General features: G+C 33.3%; 1 protein-coding gene across 1 annotated transcript in view; it reads left to right on the top strand.

The window, feature by feature from the left end:
* Positions 1 to 1,638: 1,638 nt before the first annotated feature.
* wg (Wnt family member 1 wingless) overlaps positions 1,639 to 21,669 on the top strand; it is a 39,118-nt gene continuing 19,087 nt past the window's right edge. The window contains exons 1-2 of the mRNA XM_089651222.1: positions 1,639 to 2,121; positions 14,152 to 14,420. Of these exons, the coding sequence (XP_089507348.1) occupies positions 2,027 to 2,121; positions 14,152 to 14,420 (364 nt within the window). The 5' untranslated portion in view covers positions 1,639 to 2,026. The remainder of the gene's footprint in view (positions 2,122 to 14,151; positions 14,421 to 21,669) is intronic.

The following is a 21,669-nucleotide window of genomic DNA, read 5'->3' as shown; positions in this document are numbered from 1 at the left end:
AATAAAGCTGTTTCAATTCTTGAGCTTCGCTTGAGAGAACTTTTTTCATTCCCGCTCGATAATTTTTCGGCGTATAAAAAAGGCAACCATTGATAAGTTGAAGGCCCCTCGCTCACCATCAATAGTCTAATTAAATTACAATAATCGTGTAAATAACGCCAATGGACATAATCTACAAGATATCATTTTCGAATTTGGAATTTTATTCACATGATAATGGCTGTTTATTTGAGTATTGGTGACGGGGTGGGGAGAGGAAGGCCCCGATTGGCTGAGACTCGCCCCTCCCCCTTTCTAGAAGATTCGGTAGAGGGGGTGGCTGCAGGAATTTGCATCATCTGTGAATGGATTTTGAAGCCCTAAGACTTAAGATGAGGGAGGAATTAAAGTGGTTAAGATTTAATAAATAAATGCTTTGAGGTGGAAATAATATTTATTCTGAGGCTTCGATTTTTGGAAAGGAAGCCGAGGATTATTGAATCCCTGTAATTGATACTTTCAACTATACAAGTACCTGCGTAGGTACCTTTCTTCATTTCAAGCCTCTTCCCACTCCTTCATTAGAGATAACACCTAATAATATTTGACTGATATGTGTCCTTTATGTAAAACATCAGATGTGTGTCCTTTTTGTAAAATATCAGATTTGTGTCCTTTTTGTAAAATATAAGATAAAGGAAAAATAGTTAACATGACAATGTAAAAAAAAGTTTTAATTTCTTAGTAAATATCTAGTACCTACCTAAGTATTACAAAAATGTAGAGTTTAGAAATGCGTTGGATTATACATATATTTATATCGGTGGGCAAGAATTTATGATGAGATTAAATAAAACTAAAAACTTTATTTTCTTAATTTTAATAGCGTAGGTGATATAAGCCTTGATCTTATAAATGTTGAACTTATAAAAAGTTTGCGCATATCGTGTAATGAGAATATAAATAACCCACGAGAGAAGAAATTCAGAATAGATACGTATTATAAGGAAAAAGTTTTATAATATTTCCAGAAAAAGAATATTTCTGAAAATTAATGAAAACCGTCACTACCCCATTTTGTCAGCAACATCATTAATTAATGATTATAATTTATCCGGGTAGGAAGCTGAAACCTATCATACTTACCTAAAACATAAATTGTTTGCAACAAAATTAAGTCTTACCTCAGGTTAATTCCCAGGTTCCAAATCACATTATACCTATTCCTTACTTAGTGCTCGTGCAACTATCAGTAAATATACATAAATATTAAAAATTGATATAGTTTATATTGTGTAATATTAGTTAGGTAGGTACTCTAAAGCCTGAACGCACAGTTCACAACCAATTTATTATTCAAGACATCGATACATGGCACATAAAAATAAATGTTAATAACGAAGCCACACGACTCAATTTGAATAAACACAGTATTAACTAACAACAATTAAAACGTGTTAATTTTGAATTACCCAATTAATAAGTTACTAGACCAACCGAATGTCCCTCACCTACCTGCCACCTACCTGCCAGCTTGACTAGCAGGCGAGGCCCCGCCCACCCCCCTCCCTCCGGCCAGAGAAGGCTCCACTGCTCCAACTGCAGTGTATATTGTCAAACGCCTCCCGCACGCCGCCGACTCCGATTGACTCTCAATAATCGGCCGGCTATCGATTGCGTCGGACCGGACAGGCGACGTCTCGAACCACAACTTAAGCGTCGGAGTTTTGACGTCTCGACGTCTTTTCAACAAACCCCATCAAAACTACGCAGTGCTGAATTTTTCGATTTTTTAAATCAATTAAAAACATTTTAAAGTGAAATCATTTTTTTTACTCTCACTTGTGTTTGAATAAAAAATGTGCCTAAGTGAAAACGGATGATTCGTAGCAGAAGTTTATTTTATAATCGTGTGTTATAGAAATGCGAAGACTATTCAGAAACAAGACAGTGGGTAAACATTTGTTACGAGCTACTTTTGGAAGGCGGTAACAGAGTCTTTGTAACTCTGTTTTTGTTTATTATTTTGTGACTGAAGATACCGAAGATGAATTGGTTATTGTTTTTGGTCATAGTTGCCAGTATTTTGGAAGTGATGGGAGGGAAACCAAAACCCCGCAAAGGAAGAGGATCCATGTGGTGGTAAGAACATAATGACATTATTTTATACATCGCACCTGTTGATATAAGACGCACTATGGGTCACCTGTAGATATGTTCAAATTTTCGCAATTTCTCAGACATTGAATACCTTCATTATTTTTAGGGACAAAATAATATTTTTTTTTAATGCTAAAAAATTAAAACTTAGACTCATTTTTTTTCACGTGTACAATTTTTGTGTTTTATTTTAAAACCTTGCAAATCAATTTTCATTAGTGAATGTAAAATATCTGTAAATGATAGCCCGCAATTTAAGATGTGTACGTAATATTATTTTTTGCTAATAAGTAATTCAGGTAATTTGTTTGACAAAAAAAGGATTTTTAAACAAACGCCAAATAAATGCTTATTTTGACACGTTGAAACGTTTTTATTTGCTTGTTTTGCCATCCTGCACATTTTACTAGCATTTAAAAAATAAACTGACCACTTATTTAATTTCTTTAACCTTATGTTTAGGTAGGTACTGAAAGGCTTATACAGAAATGTTTATAAATAAACAAACGAAGTTGACCGTAATGTTTTCAAAGCACTATTATATTAATAGTAACATTAAGCACTTGTTAGAAAAATAATCTAATGGGTGTATTTCCCCACACCCAAACAGGTAGCATTATAACAGGGGATAATTGCCGGTTCTCAAGAATTCATAAATGTTAATACAAATCTTTTATATAAAATTACATTGTTACCATAAATCAGGAGGTTCATCAAGTATATCCTTCACATAACATAGTAACACAGATCTTTAATACAGGTATGATCTTTAATCGGGAAAACCTAGAATTATAGTACTTAATGCGAAAGCAACGTTGCAAACCTCGATCTCACGCTTTGACAACAAGGCAGCTAAAATAACAATCGGCGAGATCAAATTTCAATAAATTGTGCCGTGAATGCTAAAAATCGGAACTCGCATTTGATGTTGTTTCCTCATCGGAAAATCTATGTCAGCGGTGTCTTATTCTGCCACCTGCAACCCTAAGCTGATCTTGTCACCTTATTTTGATATTATTACACTTTGACTACAAAAGCGTTATATTATTCATCTGGTCATCTGAATAAACCTCTTTATTTATATCTCATTTAAAATCAATTTTAAATTCACATCAAATATACTTTGGCGACTACGAAAATCTATTATTAAAATGTTTATATAGGTATACAATTAATATTTTGGGATAGATTCAATCATTGATAGTAAGTACACTGTTTCGTATGAGATAAAAGTTATACTTACTTATAAACGTATTATCCGTCAAATTATAATAAATATAAAAAAATAGGCATTTCGCAATTATATAATAAAAAATTTAAATATTGTAGCGACTTTATAAAATATCTAGATATATATAAAATAAAATAGTGAATTAAAGTATAGTCATGGAGTTTCTTAGTCCTCTTCATTAGGAAGTCTTGGGTTGAGGGAGGCTAAACTTATTTAATTCTATTTTATTTGTCTTCTATGTCTTTTTTAGTATTTTTAAAGAGTTTTGTCATAGACATCTTTCAACCAGACTTTTTTTCTTGTTTTATACTTATTAAACTTTTATATTTGGGAATGTTGTGAAGTTTTATTGAAAAATAAATTAAGTTCTTTTTTGCGAACGTGGTTTTATAACTTGGAATGTCTTTTATGCCATTTTGATTCGATCTTGTGCGATGGTTACGTGTTTTAGTAGATTCTGTATTTTTTTATAGTTCCAATAGTATATTTCTGGTATATATTTGTTATACATTTGGTACGTCAAAACTATTGATAATTTCAATCGACAGCTGATAACTGTATCTTTCAGAAAATCTATTGTTGAAACATTTGAAATTCATTAAGGATTTATTAAGTTTGTTGAAGCTAAAATGTAGTTATGAGAAAGAATTGTTTTGAAATTTTTAGATAAATTATTCAATTCTGGCATTTTTTAGCCTAGGCTATCACTTCCCGATTCTCGATTGTTTTCAAATTGATACGCATTATGTATACATTTATCCTTCATGTTGTAAACCAGCGGATCCGACTTACATTATACATTCGAGCGGAGGTTTGAACCTTCCTTATTAGGGACTATTCAATAGGCACTATTATTGTTATTTGTCTGCGTTCGATAGAGGACTGATCAGATGCTGTTCCACGTTTCGTCCCGATAAGGCGGTCCAGCTTCCCACAAATGGAGATTGTCACACTGAAAGAAGAATGCGTTATATTCTTAGAGATAAATATATACTTACTTAAGCGAAAAATTTGCAAGTAATTGCATGTAGGTATATTTTGATTCTAGATATAAATATGTGAAGATTTTGTAAATAATGTATACGTAAAACGCTGTTCCCGTTAAAGTCAAAATCATTTACGATAATGTGATAAAGTTTCAAACAGTTCTTCAATATCAAACTATTCAAGAATCACTTTGTTCCTGCGGAAAGGAATGGTATCTATCATATTCGTATTTTTCAGGGAAGCATTGTAAAAAAACTAAAGATTATTTTATTATTTAAACATGTATTCCTTTAACAATATTTTAAAAATCGTAACATTTATTACGTAATATTTATTTTGTAAAAAAAGGTATCAAATCAGTAAACGAAATATAAATGTATTTGGAATATTTGCGATTATATTAAAGTATTGCGTATTGATATCAGATGTTAGTTAAATTTTATTGGAATTTTTATTTTTTGGAATAACTTAATGAGTAATTGTAATATTTAATTATTGAAGACGATTTAGCGATTCCTAAAATAAAGTCTGAAACCGATAAATCATAAAAGATACGGCCCTAGATGTGACCGTATAAATATTCATCCTAGACTTGCAGAAAAGTTAATAGATGTGGCACATCAAAATAAAAATAAGATATTTATCTTTAAGATGTTTAGTAGTAGTAGTTCTTATTCGAAGTATGATGCAGTTAAATATGACCGAAGAAGATAGGGTCACATAAACTCAGTTGGTAGAGCGGTGCCCCAGCAAGGCAAAGGTCCTGGGTTCGTGTTCTAGATGTGACCGTATCCTTTTCTGATTTTTCTATTTCAGATTTTCGTTTAGGAATCGCTAATATTATCTTCAATAATTATTTATTGGAATTACTCTTCTTTTAATGACTTTTGAAAGATATACCCATCAATGTAATATATCATTGAAAAAGAAGATAATACTAATAAATCTAAACTAAACATTAAACAGAACAAGACACAGAAAAATAAAAGGTAACGGTCTGAACTGGAAATCGAACCAAACCGAATATATACGACAAAAATGACGTATAATAATTAAGTCTAAATAGTCGAATGGTTAGAGGCGTTGTCCCGGTAAGAAAGATTCTGGATTCGATTCCTAGTTGAGACCGTTATTATTTTTCTGTGTCTTGTTCTGTTTATAGTATTATCTTCATTCTTCAGTGACATATTACTTATGTAAGTATTTATCAATATTTCCAAATAGTAACGGCGCATTTCCATGGCGCAACAACCAGTTTGTGGGAAATATCATAATTTGTTTCAATACCTCAGAATTTTTCAATAGTAACTCTGTTAATTATATCCGAGAACCGAATGAAACAATAACAATAATTCCTACTGTGTTCAATTAAAAAGCATCTAATTGATCTCATACAAGTCTGTCTGCGGTGTGCTGTGACCCCACCCAAGCTTCGAGCGAAGAACCAATTATTAAACTTTAACATATTTTATCACTCTACCCGCAGACAATGGTTCTTACGAAACAAATACCAAATAATTAATTCTCTATAAACTACAGGTATCTACATAATAAAAAATATACCTATTGCGCAATGATTTAGGTGCTTTATCCGGTTACTTGGAATTGTTGTAGCTAATAGTATAGTATAACTATCTCCATCTTTCTCATTCGATTATTATATACCCACCTACATGCATTAAAATAAAAGCAACAAGCGCATACCTATATAACTACATTATATATGCCCGCAGATAATTTAAAATTGTTGAGCATATACAAATTGCAAGTCCTAAGTCCCAAAATACCTGGCAAAATCCCTTGACTGTGCCGAAACGGGTGGTCCGTCTGTTAGATTCCTCTATCTTGACAAAAAGATTGCAATCTTTAGAGTTCAATCGTTAGGTAGGTATGCTGTCCTTACTCTACCGGTATTCCAATGGAAGCTGCTTCGGGGGACTAGTATCATTGATCTATTCGGCACCGATGCATAGATGGGACGCGTCAGACATATTAACACGGTTGTCATTTGAAACATGAGAACGGGTCGTTTCCACGAGTCCTTCTTGAGTTCAACAGCTCGGCTGTGGAAAGATTTGCCAGCCTCTTTGTTTCCTCCCTCCCACAATACAGATATCTTCAAGAACCATGTTTACTCCTTCCTCTGCATAAATAGACCCTTCGCAAAGCATCTCCAAATATGACATAGCCACGAGAGAAATTATTTTCCTGTTTTGATTTAATGTTAAAAAAACACAATATAAATAGAACGCCTGTGAATGGTTTGACAATGTCTTAGGAAAGCGAAATAGCTATCACACGCAATAATAATTACTCTGCCGAACTTATTAATAAATAAAACTGAATTTTTAATTAAATAGTAATAATATTATAACTTGATAATAGTAAACTTTCTCGTTCCATTTGGTCTCATAACAAACCTTGTTCTTAGGGGTTGCCTTAGTCCCACTGGGTCTGTTTCATTGGATTCTTGCGTTGCAATTCCATTTAATTTTTCATACCTACCAATAAGTTTTGTTCTCAAATTGCTTAAACATCGGAATATAATTGATTAAACGTATAATTACTTGATACTCTCTTACAATAAATTGTTCAATTGAATACCGAAATGTTGGTTGCCTCACGGATTACCTATAGTCCCGTCTATAAGAAGTCATTACTGATAAAGCTATATTGAAAAGTATGACGGTGGTCCAGCCGACGTTCATTAAGACGAGAAGATGTTAAAGTTCACCGAAGCTACAGTAGAGAAATTATTTATCATAATAGCTTATAATTCACTACCGCACGTCTTCCACGATTTATTTTTACTTGTTGCCTAGAGCAAAGTAAAATGCTTAATGGAGCGGTCAGTTACAACAGTGTTCTTGTAAAAAAAATGTTTGCTTGGTAATGTTCCTTTTTTATACATATTTCGATGTTGTTTTTAAAACATTTATCTATCAGTATTTGAGCTGTGGTTCAAACCCAGAAGTGTGTTTTTTAAAGGTATTTTAAAAATTAATTATTAACCTGCAAATCTTTTAAATACAAATCGAGCATCATAAAAGTTAGTTTACCTACCTAAACACGTAGGCCGTAACCCTACCGCAATGTGCGTAGTAATAAATGTTAGTTGAATTATGGTTAACAGCCTGTAAAAACATAAGACTGCCACTGAAACTCTTTGAGTGAATACTTTTCAAAATAGTAGTTTTGTGAACAGTTAAACTTGCATTCAAAAAAGTAAATTTCCAATTTTATCTTATTTAATAAATCAAAAACAAATTTTCCTCTGAAATAATAAGATTGGTAAGTAGGTACTTAAATACCTCCCTACTCAACTTTTACAATATGAACCATTGTATTGCATACATTCTTTCTTTAAATAAGGAATTACACAATTTTTCCAAAGAAAAATCACTATATCCATGATAGTTTCTTTATTCAAACTTTCTTGAGGCAGGTTGGTACCATAATATTGAGAAAAAATGCCAATCAGAAATTAAAAATAAATTCGAGGATTTACTGTAAGTACTATTAAAACGGTCATCACCTAGAAACGACAGAAATTCACAAAAAATAAATTATAGACTGACGAAAGAATACAAAACTGTCAAGTTAAAACAGGACTTCACTAGGCTCAATCAACTAACGGTGCTTAAAAGCACGCCCTCACTTCTATGTCTGAGTAAAACTAAAACAAAAAGTGATTTTTCCACCCGTTAGCTCCAATTAATTCACACAAATCATCAAGAGGCGGCTTGGTACGCGTGACAACTTGAAGGAATTCTTTTTTGTCGTATTGAATTGCATCGATTCAAGTGTATCTGCTCCATATACCGTGTTACGAGGTTGCAAAAGAAAGGAATTTTGGTTGTTCTGGTTACTTATACCACTTGTAACTTTGCCAATCCGTGAACATTCAACATTCAACTCACGCATCGAATCAGTGGCCTGAAAGTAGCCCTGTCGAAATGTTTATATTTTTTTAAAGCTGTAATGGAATACTTTTCTTAGCCAATAAGTTTTCAATAAATTCCCCGGAACGCTATTTTTATCTCACCATTACTTTCTTTAAAGAGAAATTTACTAAAAAAAATTACAACATATTGCTTTGTTATAATTTTACTGTGTGACACATTTTTATACAAGTTATTAAGAATAGGCTAACCTTTTCAGACTTGTTTAATTATCCCCTTTAAAAAAACACGACACAGCAGTAAATCTGATTGGTGGTTTTATACCAGGGAGATACTGAGAGTATCTTCCACTCTGGAACGTGCCGCAAGTATATTATATTTTATATTCAATGAATAAATTGTGAAATAAGATAAATAATTCATCAAATGAAATTTACTTGCGCCCTTCGAATTGCAAGTCAAAAGCCTTATCGCTCGACCACGTAGGTCGTCAGTAAATAGACGCATCTGTTATACACCGAGAAACATTAGTTTTGAGAAGATTCCAACTATTTCTGGGGCTAACGTTTTATCTTGAATAATTGTCCTGCTATCAATATATAATAACTGCTACTCAATAAACCATAATTTATTTACATCTGCCCTGATAATGAACAGAGCCAGTTTGAAACTGTGGCCTGGCAATAAAAAGAAAATGTTTGAAACAGATTTAGATCTGACAGCTATAAGGTTTACTTTCGCGCGTGCAGGTCGGCTGCGAGCTGCGACTTATGTAGATAATGCTAGTGTTTTACGAGTTTGCAGTGTGCAGAATGGTCATCGTTTACGCTGCATGCATCAAGTTATCTGTGCGAATCCGTGCTAACTATTAATTTCCACGATCCACTTCCTAGTGCGCTCAAAGGGGCCGACGGTCCCGTAGTGCGAATTCCGCCGTCACGAGTCGGACGTGTAACTGGGGACAGTGGAGCTTTCGCGAGTCATCACAGCGAGATGCAGATTGGGCCACCGATTGTCACAGCTTCTCACGGAGCGAAGGCCCGGTGACCCCGTCACGTACACAATGCACTGTACTGTACGCCTGAGTTTCTCAAACTCTGGCAATCTGTAAGGCAAGACTCAATGATTTAATAAAATATACGAAACACACATACCTACCTCCCTAAAAGTATATGGGGGATTCTTTGGATAACAAAACTTGCTAAAAAACTAAGTAACCATCACGCCGTTTCTTTTTAACGCACACCGTGTTTCAAATTAATCTTATGCATATTTTTAAACGATTTTTGTATTGCCCTCCTGAGGCCACCATCGCCCCCTGGACATCTTCAGCACCGCCAAGGAGAGGGATATCACTACTTTGAGAAACTTTGATGTACACGTACCTACCGTACAGTCGTATAGCGACTACGTGCGGCCGTGAAATTGTATCACGGAGGTGTCGCTTTCATCACATTAACATCCCCGTGGCATGGCTAGATGATGAGCGCTGATATCAAAAATTGCTGATGTCTCAATTCCGTGAACGACATTCTTACTTTTTGTCAGAAATCTTCGTTGAGTAAGTAACATGATATTTATAACGAAGATGTGACCTTAATCAAATACGCATTAATGAACGATCAAGATAGGTCATTGAAATACGAGATGGCTACCAAGCGAATAAATTAATTTATAGTTGTAATACACAACGTCTAAGTCAATAAATATAAGGTTTGCCTTCCAACCGATCGTTGATGTTTTTCGTCATTAATATTATATTTTTTTTAAATCGTGCGCGTTTTAGAACTTCCCAAGCGTCTTTCGGACTATTTCTAACCTCACAAATTTAAGGTTAAACATGTTAAGAGAACTTAACAAAAAACCATTTTTTATGACAATTAAGGTTTAACTAATAGCTATACACGACTAAAGGAGATAAGATTGGTCCAGAATAATGACTTGAAGTCTTCCGAGTAAATTATCCGTTCGCTGATTGTTTACAGATCCCTTTTGAATATCAAAAGATTTTTTATTGTATTCCACGGCTCGAAGTGAATAAGTCATAAGTCACTTGGTAAAGCTGATACGGTATGTCGTTTAGCTCCTGGGCAAGGTACGATATTGTCGTTTTAATTGGGAAAGGTTCGGCTGAAGGAATGTGGTGTTATCAGAAGACATATTACTGCTACAATAATCATCACTTTGGAGTTGGGGTCTTGGCATAAAACTTTATTTCTCACAGAATCTTAATGCTCAGCCACCGAGTGGGAGTTTAGTTCCCCAAACCAAGAGAGCCTTTATTTTAATTTCGACCATTGAGATAATGAAACGAAATATGACTTCATTCGGATACCAAAATTGAAAAATATATTTTGAAAATTGATCTATATTTTTTTTACTGTAAAAAGCAGTCACAATTATTACAGTACATTTATTTTGAAAATTGATCAATAATTTTTTTATTCAAAAAACACTAGGCATATTATATTACAGCACATTTATTTTGAAAATTAATCAATAAATTTTTTTGTAAAAAGTAGTCACAATTATTACAATAAAATACAGTCGGAACTTGTGGTTAAATAATTGTTTTATTTCAATAATATTTTATTAATTCATTCACATTAGAATCCTAAAATACTTCTGCAGTTTGTCAGTAGGTATTTTACATTGATAATGTTATTTATTTAGACATACACAGTACCTTTATTCCAAGTAGGAGGGTATATATAATTTTACATAGTCTAAAGTACCTATCACATATTTCTATGGCTTAGTAATTTTGTCTGTGATGAGAATGGTTCTTAATCTTAGCTAATTAATATAGGCACATGTAATAATGAAAAAAATAAAAAAAAGTTTGTGGAGAGATTATGAGAAATATCAAATTCAAGACAGTTATAAGCTATATATAACTGTCTTGAATTTATATAAATATTAGGTAAATTTTAAAGATAAAGTAAACCAAGCAAGTATGAGAATATATTATAATTTATACAGTTCAATAAGAGCGGTATGTATTGTTCGTAGGTACGAAAACTTTTTTATAAACAGTCCATATTTTGAACAAATATGATCTCATCCAATATATCATTCTTATTATGTTTTGTAATTAAATAGTTATTTATAAGATTATTAATTGCATTGTAAAATTAATATATGATAAACCTATTATATTTTAGTCTATATCTGAATAAATTACACATATGTACTCATCGATATTTGGTCGTTGTGTACCACAATGTAAAATGAACAATAAAACACACAAACTGAAAGAACAGTAAAAATAATATAAGAAAAATAGTTTTTTAATCGAGAGATAGATTCAGCCAGTTTGATTTGATCAAGAGATACATTCAGCCAGTTTGATTTAATCAAGAGATAGTGTCAGCCAGTTTGATTTCATATGTTTTCAAGGTACAGTTGACAATGTCAACATCTCGTAACTCGTAAAGTGTTAAATGTTTCGCAGATACATCCCATAGTCAATACATTCATTAGAGATACTTTAAAATATAATTTAAGAGCTATGGAAACGCTAGAAAAATGTTATAAAGATTCATGTAAAGACTATTTTCTAGTTTGAACGGAAATGGTACCTACCTAGCGGGCGACATCATCGATATTCCGAGGTGTAAACTGAAATGCAGAGAGGAAGTGTCTCATTCCCGGGCTGTGCAAGTATGAATGGGGCTGTTTGTCCAGTGGACAGAGTACACATATTTTGAGTTTCAAAACGATGTCAAATATTGACCAAACGATTTAATGTCGGACTTTTAGGCACCTGTTGTACTACTTGAGATTTTAAATGGAAAATCTGAATAAAATTGGCACATTTCTTTAAAACTTTCACCGATTAATTCTAAATATAAAATTTGATGAATTGTCCAAATTCTGTGACACACCCCGTCCAGACTTGAAAATTTTATTACTATAATTTCAAAAATGATTAGTCTTATATCCTTTAATTATTGTTATTGGCTTGTTTATTCGATATGTATAATAAAATTAAAACAATGGTATTGTTATGTCGTCTTCAAAGCAATTTTATTTTGTCGCACCATTTTAATTAAAAATTAATCAACACTTACTACTAACCACTTTTATTGCTTTATAACTTTGTTGTTTAAGGTTTGTCATGTCTCTGTCATTTAAAATTCTGCTATGAGGTCCAGTGTAAGTTTGCTCGTGAACGAAGGGGTAAATATTTTCAAGCCACAACTCAAAACCTTGTGTGCTCAGAGATAAGTCAGGCTCTAAGTATGTCAAAATAACAAATATACCTAGTTAGTGATATTCAATATTTATTCGGAAAGTTAAACATGACACCTCCCAATACTATATTGCCACGCCAGAATCCACGGAGAAACAGTCTGGTTTAATGGGCAATATTTACTTTACATGGACAAGGAAAAAGACACACCTAGAAGACTTAGATTTCATATTATTTTACTGGTGTCCATACCGTATGGATTCCTGTACGAGTTAAATCAAAATCAAACAAAGGCAAGACGAGTCTGTCGAGGAATATAGATAAAAAATATAAATATTGACTCTTTGGCTTTTGTTTTATGAGAGAGGAAATAATGTAGAGTGTTTCGGACGAACGACAGGATTGTCTTGTGGAGAGAGTCAACAGCGGGTTCCTGGAACACCGGAATGTCCCGTGTATTGAGTCAACTGCCGTGAGAATTTCGTGACGGATAAACTCCATTCAAGGTGGCTCTCCTGAGTCCTGAATAAACAAATCATTAGAAAAACGTCACTTGCTATTACTTAACAACTAGTGTTATTTCGCATTAATGATTATTGCGAACTTTTGTGCTGTTGGATAGACTTATTATACTTTTTATTACTAGAATGTCATTACACCTTAAGCAATTACTTTACATGAATTCAATATCTCTTCTTCGGTAGGAATATTTACACTCTGTAATATTCAATTTATAAATGTATTTATTCACGCCTTGAAGGCTTTTACATGTAAACATTGTTATAGGTAAGATATTCATGCGTATAAAAATAAGTGATATTTGTTTTTCATCACAATTCCTTCTTTTTTCTTGTTCTGTTTGAATTGACAAGAATAAGTTTGAACAGCAGAATAACATCAGTTTTAATTGAATAAAATCACTTTCTGTAATTTTTACTATTATGTTTCAAAAACACTTATTGTCTATTTAAGTAGTTGCACTTTATCAGAACTGCTTTTATTATATTGTCATATATTTATATATTTTTTAATTTATTTTATTGATAAATGAGATAATCAATTCCTATTAGTGTAAAATATGAGTCTACAAAGACTGTTTATAACGCAAATAAAATAGTACAAAACATAATAAACTGATATGAGTAGGTACAATAGTCTATAGTTACTAATTTCATATGTTTACACTAGATTTCATATTTCATACAAAGTACTTAGGTACACTCAATCGGTCACCATGAAACAGGCAGCCGCCTAGTATGGTGATTCATTATATCTACTTTATGTAAATTTCAAAATAATGTAACATGTATTAAATAAATAAAAAATAAATAAAACAATACAAGTTTTTGTAAAGAGTTCTATTGTACAAAGAATACTCATACGAATATGTACTCTACTTTTTGTTAATTAGATTAGCTTTAAGGAAAAGGATGTCCCTACGATTTTTGTAAAAGAAAAGGTTTTTATTAAATTTGAATGTGAAATGTCAATGCCTTAGGTATAAACACATATTTTCGTTACATAGTAAAAAGATTTCACTTTTCTTCACGTTGAACTTTGTAAAATTTGCGTTCTGATTGAATGCGTTAATTCGGACATACAGGAATGAGGATTTTTAATGGGATTACGAAACCGCCATCCATGGTGGAATGAAAAGTGGTTTATATCTCGATTTAAATGATTTTTTTCTTTCTCAGGGGAATTGCTAAGGCAGGAGAGCCAAACAACCTGTCACCGCTCTCGCCACCTCCGGGTGTGCCTTACACCGACACCATGGTCCAACATACTCTCCGGAGGAAGCAGAGAAAGCTGGCGAGGGAGAACCCGGGGGTGCTAACAGCGGTAGCCAAGGGTGCTAATCAGGCCATCGCCGAATGCCAGTTCCAGTTCCGCAACCGGCGGTGGAACTGTTCCACCAGGAACTTCTTGCGGGGGAAGAACCTATTCGGGAAAATTGTTGATAGAGGTAAGTCAATTGTTATGTTTGCCGTGATTTTTTGTTATGACTAATGACAAAAAGTAGGTAGGTGCCTATATGTGTACAATAGTTCACAAAACTAAACCAACTTGTAAATCACATTCTTTTCCGATTTACAGGAAAAACTAGACTTTTTGACTAGGTACTAGGAACCTACATCTTATTTAGTTTCAGAAGAGTTTTATTTTGTTACGTTCTTATTTTACTTAGATGTCTTTTATACTTAGGTCACATTTGTTAGGTACTTACGACTATATAGCTATGTTTTATCCTTGTTAAGTACATATTTTGTTAATATTTCGCTACCGGTTAATATTTCGCGACAAATCCGTAAATACCGTACAAGGATCCCCAACTGCTCCCAACCGTCTGAAGCCAGTGAGACTATGGTATCACCAATTGGGGTATGTTGTGAAGCTAAAAGCAGTGGGGAGAGGAAGGAGATTAGGAAGGCAAAGGTGGGGGAGTACTTGCCTTATGAGATCTGGTCACTAAACATGGCTATAGCCATTTCAAGAAAATTTTCAATTCACAATGATGGTCTTACACCAAAACGATTCTGAGAATTTCTTCCACTCTAGAACGTGCCACAAGTATACTATATAAATATTTTTAAATGAATTGTGAACAAATTCAACAAATAAAATTTACTTGCGCACGCCGGGATTTTAACTCGGGACCTTCGACTTGCTGCTAGATAGCCTCCCCTCGATCGTGGAGGCCTTCGAAACCTACATAATATTTTTTATTAACTTTTTACTTTAAAGATTGTGGTTGATCCGCTAAATCTATTTGGTACCTACCACATTACATGATTTCAACTTTTACACATTCGTAAGTTTTTAACTAAATTATTAGGTATTATTCTAGAAAGCATTTCCATAACGTCATCAAAATACTCGTTGAATTCGAAGAACGACTGAGATTTCTTACAAATGATTCATACGAGTATATATACACAGGTTTATCATCGAGATTATAAAATGTGTTAATTGTTTCTTCTTCGAAGCAAAAATTCTAAGAAACACCTACAGGAAACATCAAATATGAAAACGCGTATAAAATTATAATATTTTTGACAAATGTTGCACAACTTCCGCAGACGATCCCTAGGCATAAATATACTAAATACAGGTAAAATCCCAGCTTGTTACTTTCACTTGACTAACTTTGTGAACACTTAGGGAGGTTGGTACCTACTAAACGTGAACAAAGAAGGTCTTTAGCTATTGTCAAACGCTACAATTAACTGCACATCTTCAAGTTTTTCTCCAAATCTATTGAAGATCCGCCATGCGTGCATTTTCAATTTCAAATTGTATTTCTTCAGTTTGTAATTAGGATATACTTAGTGGAGACACAGTATGCATAGAAACTTGTATTTATCTCTCATGTGCAAAAAATGTCTCATTTATTTTATGCTTTCCTAACACCGTGAGTTCGAAAAAAATCGTTGTTGCAGGTTTCACAAAAAATTAATGCCTATTGTGGTTTGAGATTATTATTAATTAACTAGCTGTACCCCGTCACACGTTGCTGTGACTCAGTCTAACTGTGCAGTTAGAGAAACAATAGCGCATGTTGCTTTTATGTCCAACAGCATGTTTATCCAACAGGTGACGCTGTTTTTTACCTGTAACAGATGACATATATATAAAATATAGGTACATAAAAACGAATGCAAAAGGATGTGTAAAAATTTCAAAGCAATCGGTGAAGAATTTGAAGATTTTGAACAAACGAACATTTTTATTTCCATAAATCAATAATTAAAAATACGTCCATGTCTCCGGTTCATTCTAGAACTCGGATTAGCTTTGAATACAAGTGAAATTTTCAAAATTGGAAGTACATAATATTTGTTTAGATAATTTGTTAAAGTACCTAACTAAAGTATAATATTTTTGACAGAAAATTGTTTTGATTGCCATTTTCAAAATTGGAATTGATTTGTCCACAATTCAATGAAATCAATGAGATGAGACCAAAGCGAAAAAACAAGTGCCACTTTTTAACCTTTACTTAGTGCAATTTGACCTCTAACGCCAAACGACCGGAGAACTCTCGAATCCTTTCTAGCGTGATAATATTGGAATACGTTTCAACGAGATATTAGCACGCAATAACGCTTATATGACTATCTCATGATTTTTAACTAGTATTTTTATAAAACAGTAACTTTTTTTTTATACAAGCATTAATTAATCTATGTGAAAATAGTGGCTCGTACGGTAAATGCTTGCTAATAAATATTGATATCCAAGTGATAAAATGAATTTAATTTAATGGGGTAAGAATTATTTAAAAAAAAAACAGATGGGTTCTGACTGCAGATGGCCACTCAGGTCCATAGTAGTAGTTCCATCGTCACAACGTCTAATCTACCCCCTGCAAACACACCCTCCCCATCTGACATACACACCCCTAACAAAAATACGCTGAACTGTTACTGCAACAATAGATCAGCTTATCGGACTCATCTGAGATTACTTACAAAGAAATAGGATACTCTTCAAATAATAAGTATTTAGAGAGCCTGCTGCTGGCTTAAAATTACATCAACGAGATACAAAAAAAATGTGATAAAATAATTTACCTAATATCGTAGAAAAAATTGGTTTATTGCTGAGATGAAAAAAATATATGAATAGTTCAAAATATCTTCTTCCTAATTATAATGGCACAGCTTTATTTAAAAGTTTTGTGCAATTTACATAAGTTTGTATTCATAAAAGATGAACAATTTATCTTCGTTATACGACGTAAGGTCCCCAATGAGATAATTTGCAGAATGCCTGCGTTAATTTAAACAGCGCGCAGGTATAAATTCACAAAACAATGAATAACAACTTGTCAACTGTTAACAGAGGTCGTATTGTTTAGCTGTACTTTCAACACCTTTCAAAACGATGAATGCAGTAGGCAGGAGGTCCGGGATAATAAAATAAAATAAATAATTTCTCATTGTTACGTCTCAATTCTCGAGCTACTGTACATAATTGTGTATGCAATGGTGAAGGTATTATATTACTGCCTGCCATACTTGCAGTTTTTAAAATAACATACATTTGTATCGTAATATTGCAACAGGCGCGTGCTCCAACAGATGTCGATGGATGAAAGGTCTCTTAGTTTATGTAATCTGTTGATGTAATCTGAACTGTGTTCATAAGTGCGCTCTGGACTTATCCAACTAACAGTAATAACAGTAATAAAATCACCTCAAGGGCGTTGTACAAATATAATATATTTATACAATGCTCTATTTTTTAGTAACTATAGACTAGAAAAACTATTAAGACAACTTCAATTCACCGGTTCGTCGATCACTAATACAAATCTATACGTACAATGTATTTGACAACGAACATGATGCTGCGTTAAAATGTACATATATTATTAATTATTTATATTTTTTCAGGCAGATAATATACAGGACCATACTAACCTGGGAGGTTGCTTGAGATTTATGCTGTTTTTTTAGTAGATAAATTTAGTTACGGTTTTATTGAAAATGCTTTAAATGATTACTTAATGCGTATGTTCTTTGACGAAAGGAAAAGCTAATTTTTAGTAGAATTTACCTTCCTAAATGCGATTAGTCCCTCCGTAAGATACAAATTGAGGTATTTAATGTAAATCCAATAAAAACGGGGAACAGGATGTATTGGCAATAAAATAATGGCACATTTAAATTAAGGGTATGATAAGAGCTTAAAAAGGAAATTTATGGTTTGTCATCATAATTCCTCGGGTGCCCTTAATTGCAGTTTTTTTTAACACTATTCCAATAGAGGCACTGAGGGACATTATTTTAAATATATAGTCCACACTCACCCGACGAACCCGGGCACCCCTGCTAAATCACCAAACGTCGCAAACCACTCGGGGTGACCTATGGCAGAGCTGTTGTTTGTGCAATAAATGGTTCCCAAGGCAGCGGTTCGCAAACCTGCTCCCAAAATTAAAAAGGGTTATTAATTAATTTAATCTAACCTAACCCAACCGAGATCTGTATTAGATCCTAATTTAGCTTCATGTGTTATAATTGTTCAGATAAATAGCTCCATACCTAAAGTAGCATTAACGGTTCTACTCACCATGCCACTTGAAATCGTATTAACAACTACGCAAGAATATTTCATCAACAATCACTCCACACATCAGAAGTAGGGCACTCGAAACAAAAATAAATACCATACTGAAGGAGCTTTTACTAGTCATTAACACAACGGAATAACTCGCCACAAATCAAACCATCGAAGAGACAATTTAAATATTGAATAATAATAATCAAGTATAAACAATGGCCGAGGCCGCCGCGCGTGAGAGGCCCCGTCCACTAAAGGCTATATTTCTTTCACGAAAGGCCGAAAATAATTTAGACGTAAAGCATTATGGCCCGGGGTTGATCTGAAGTATCATAATTACATGCTCAAAGTGTTGGGACCGGACCGCCTACCGCACGGCGCAGGGCCCAGACACACCGACAGCTCTGACCGCGAGAACACAATCTTATTTGCTTGATTCAGACAGGTTCAAATCTCCCTAGCAATATGTATTATACCACATTTAACATTTTATCGATTTCATTAGAGGAAATGTCATTAAAGGGTTTAGCTAAATTGTCCCTTAGAAAATAAGAACCTACCTAACGTTCCTACCAACATCATCTTGGCGTGCTTTTAAATTCTGCATCTAATTACAAGTCCCTTATTTCAAAGATATTCCTTCGCAGTTCTTAAATAACCCTCTCTATTATTATAAGGTTAAAATATGTAACTAATGGACACAATACCGACGGCATCCCCATACGGAAACTATATCGGGACCCATATGAAAATTCTTTCATTTACGCGATCATTATTTTCTTATAATTTCATGCAGATAGTTGCCATTAGTGAAGAAATAATATTTTTGTACCGTAAAAATTGTCAAAAAATAGCAACACCTTGAACATATCACATGATAATAATAATAACACAGCATTTAAATAGCGCAGTTAAGTGTTATTTCACTTCAAGTGCGCTTTACTATAACAAACTTATACAAATGGCTTATGGCAAATGACATATTCACATGCAAGTATATTTCATTTGCCTTTGACACTTGTGTAAAAAAATCATCAAAAATTCACAGTAATATCTACACGTTCACAAGCGGTAACAAACACAAGTTATGGTCTTTTTAATATTTAAAAAAGCTAATGAAATACACATGCAACATACGGTAAAGAAAAACAGTCACAGGCGATAAATATGTAATGTTAAATAATTTCCGCCATCTTAAACTGTGCCAAAATAGAACACGTTCTTTTTTCATCTCAAATCCATATGAAAATACAAAAAAGCATCGTGTAAAACTCCCATAAGGGACGCCTGCGTTTAAATCAAAATTTGATATTCTACTAATCTCTTTCCTTTCGCACGCATAAATATATTTTCTGGCGTATGTTAACTTGAACGCTGCTTTGTTAATAATAAAAATGAAAACAATCGGTCAAAAAACGTTTACAAAAAAGTTTATTTGCAGTCCTTTGTGTTTGGAGTGTGGTACATACACATATTGGAAGTCGCGTTGTTTCGTTGTTTGGGTCGACACTTCGTCCGGGCGTTGTGGTGCCGGTCGAGTGTAATTTAGTGTGTGATATGCCCCACAACACTTGGGTGTCCTGGACCAGTAATAAAAATTCCACCCGCGGGGCAATCATCTCCCGAAACCAATTCATTTTGTACCTTCGATATTCCGAATCTCTTAAATTAATACTTACTGTCAACTCCGACTACGCCGGGCTTAATAATCGAGAAGGAAACAGAATCAAATTGATTTCGCTCCGATGACTTTAAAAAAATTTTTATGGTTAATTATCTTCGTATTTTATCGTAAGCATCGTAAATGACGTGTTATTGAAAGTTTTATTCTGCGATTATGTTGGTTGGAAACTTATGGGGCATATTTTCGAATGTTTATAATTTTATTAACTGACCACTGACAGCGGAGGTTTTTTAAAAAAATATTGTATGCGCATATTTATAAATATTTTCATAGGCTACTTTATAAGTATGGAAACATTGAATTAGCTTCGTATTCATTAAATACTTTATCTTTTATCTCAAAACTGGTTTTCGTAATGTATCAATATGTCAGACGCGTACAAATTAAAAGTTGAATGAAATAACGAATTTCGAAAAACGACGGAGAATAAAAGCCTTAAACGATATTTTATGATAGAAGCCTTCAAAATGCCGTGATGTCATCATAATAATAATATAAACATCTACCAACAGTATGAATTAACACACTGAGGAATGTTCTAGAGTTCTAGAAAACAGTTTTATTTTAAGTTTGTAAATAGTTTTGTATTAAAAAAATGCCTCTCAACACAACAAAAACATTCAATGTGGTGGGAAAAAACATATAAAATCTTTTGGGTACCGTAAAATGAGGTAACTGTAATAATTTTTCAACTTAATAACTGTTTCGTGAAAAACATTTGTGTTGGTAAATGTTATCATATTTATTTCAGATGTTTGAACTATTCTATAAAAAAAATATTAGTTACGTGTTTGAGGAGTCAACAAAAAACATGGTGATCCAAGTTGGGAGACTTACAGAAGAATACAATTCATGAAAGCTTCGTATAATAATGATACGACAATCACAAAAAGCTCTGGAAAAAATATACAGATAGACACTGATATAACTACTTCAAAATATAAAACGACAGGATATTATTATGAATGTAGAGGAATTTATTAAATGTATTTAAATTTCTATATTTGACATTTTTTTTTTAAATCTGCTTCACTTTTCAACCGACAATATTAAATATACCTTACTATAAACCAACTGATTTGACTCTTACTGTCGAATTTACCCGAAAAAAAATCAATAAAAAGAATCATGTAAAAGCAGCGTGAATTATTGCAGATATCCAAGATGGTCAAAGTCACTACCCGATTCAAAAGTCACCCCGTATTTCGCTTAGATTTTTTTAGCCTGCTACCATTTCCTAAATGTCTTTGTAAAAGCGTTATCAAATTTACTGCCCATGAGCGCTTAGCCGTGTTAGGTCTGAAATCCAAAATCAAGGAAACCTGTCAACGATATGAAATCTAACTTTACAATCAGCATCAGTGGTCCAGTGGTGACGTCATCTGAGGTCAAATCGTTTTGTCGCCACTCTATACAAATACCGCTCGTTGACAGCTTGAATTATTTCTCCGCCTGAAACTTA

Source organism: Hesperophylax consimilis, chromosome 4 (genome assembly GCF_061612785.1).
Source record: "Hesperophylax consimilis isolate HC1 chromosome 4, BYU_Hcon_1.0, whole genome shotgun sequence".
In the NCBI taxonomy this organism is placed as follows: Eukaryota; Metazoa; Arthropoda; class Insecta; order Trichoptera; family Limnephilidae; genus Hesperophylax; species Hesperophylax consimilis.
Note: the sequence above shows the minus strand (reverse complement) of the source record. Positions and strands in the feature narration are given on the sequence as shown.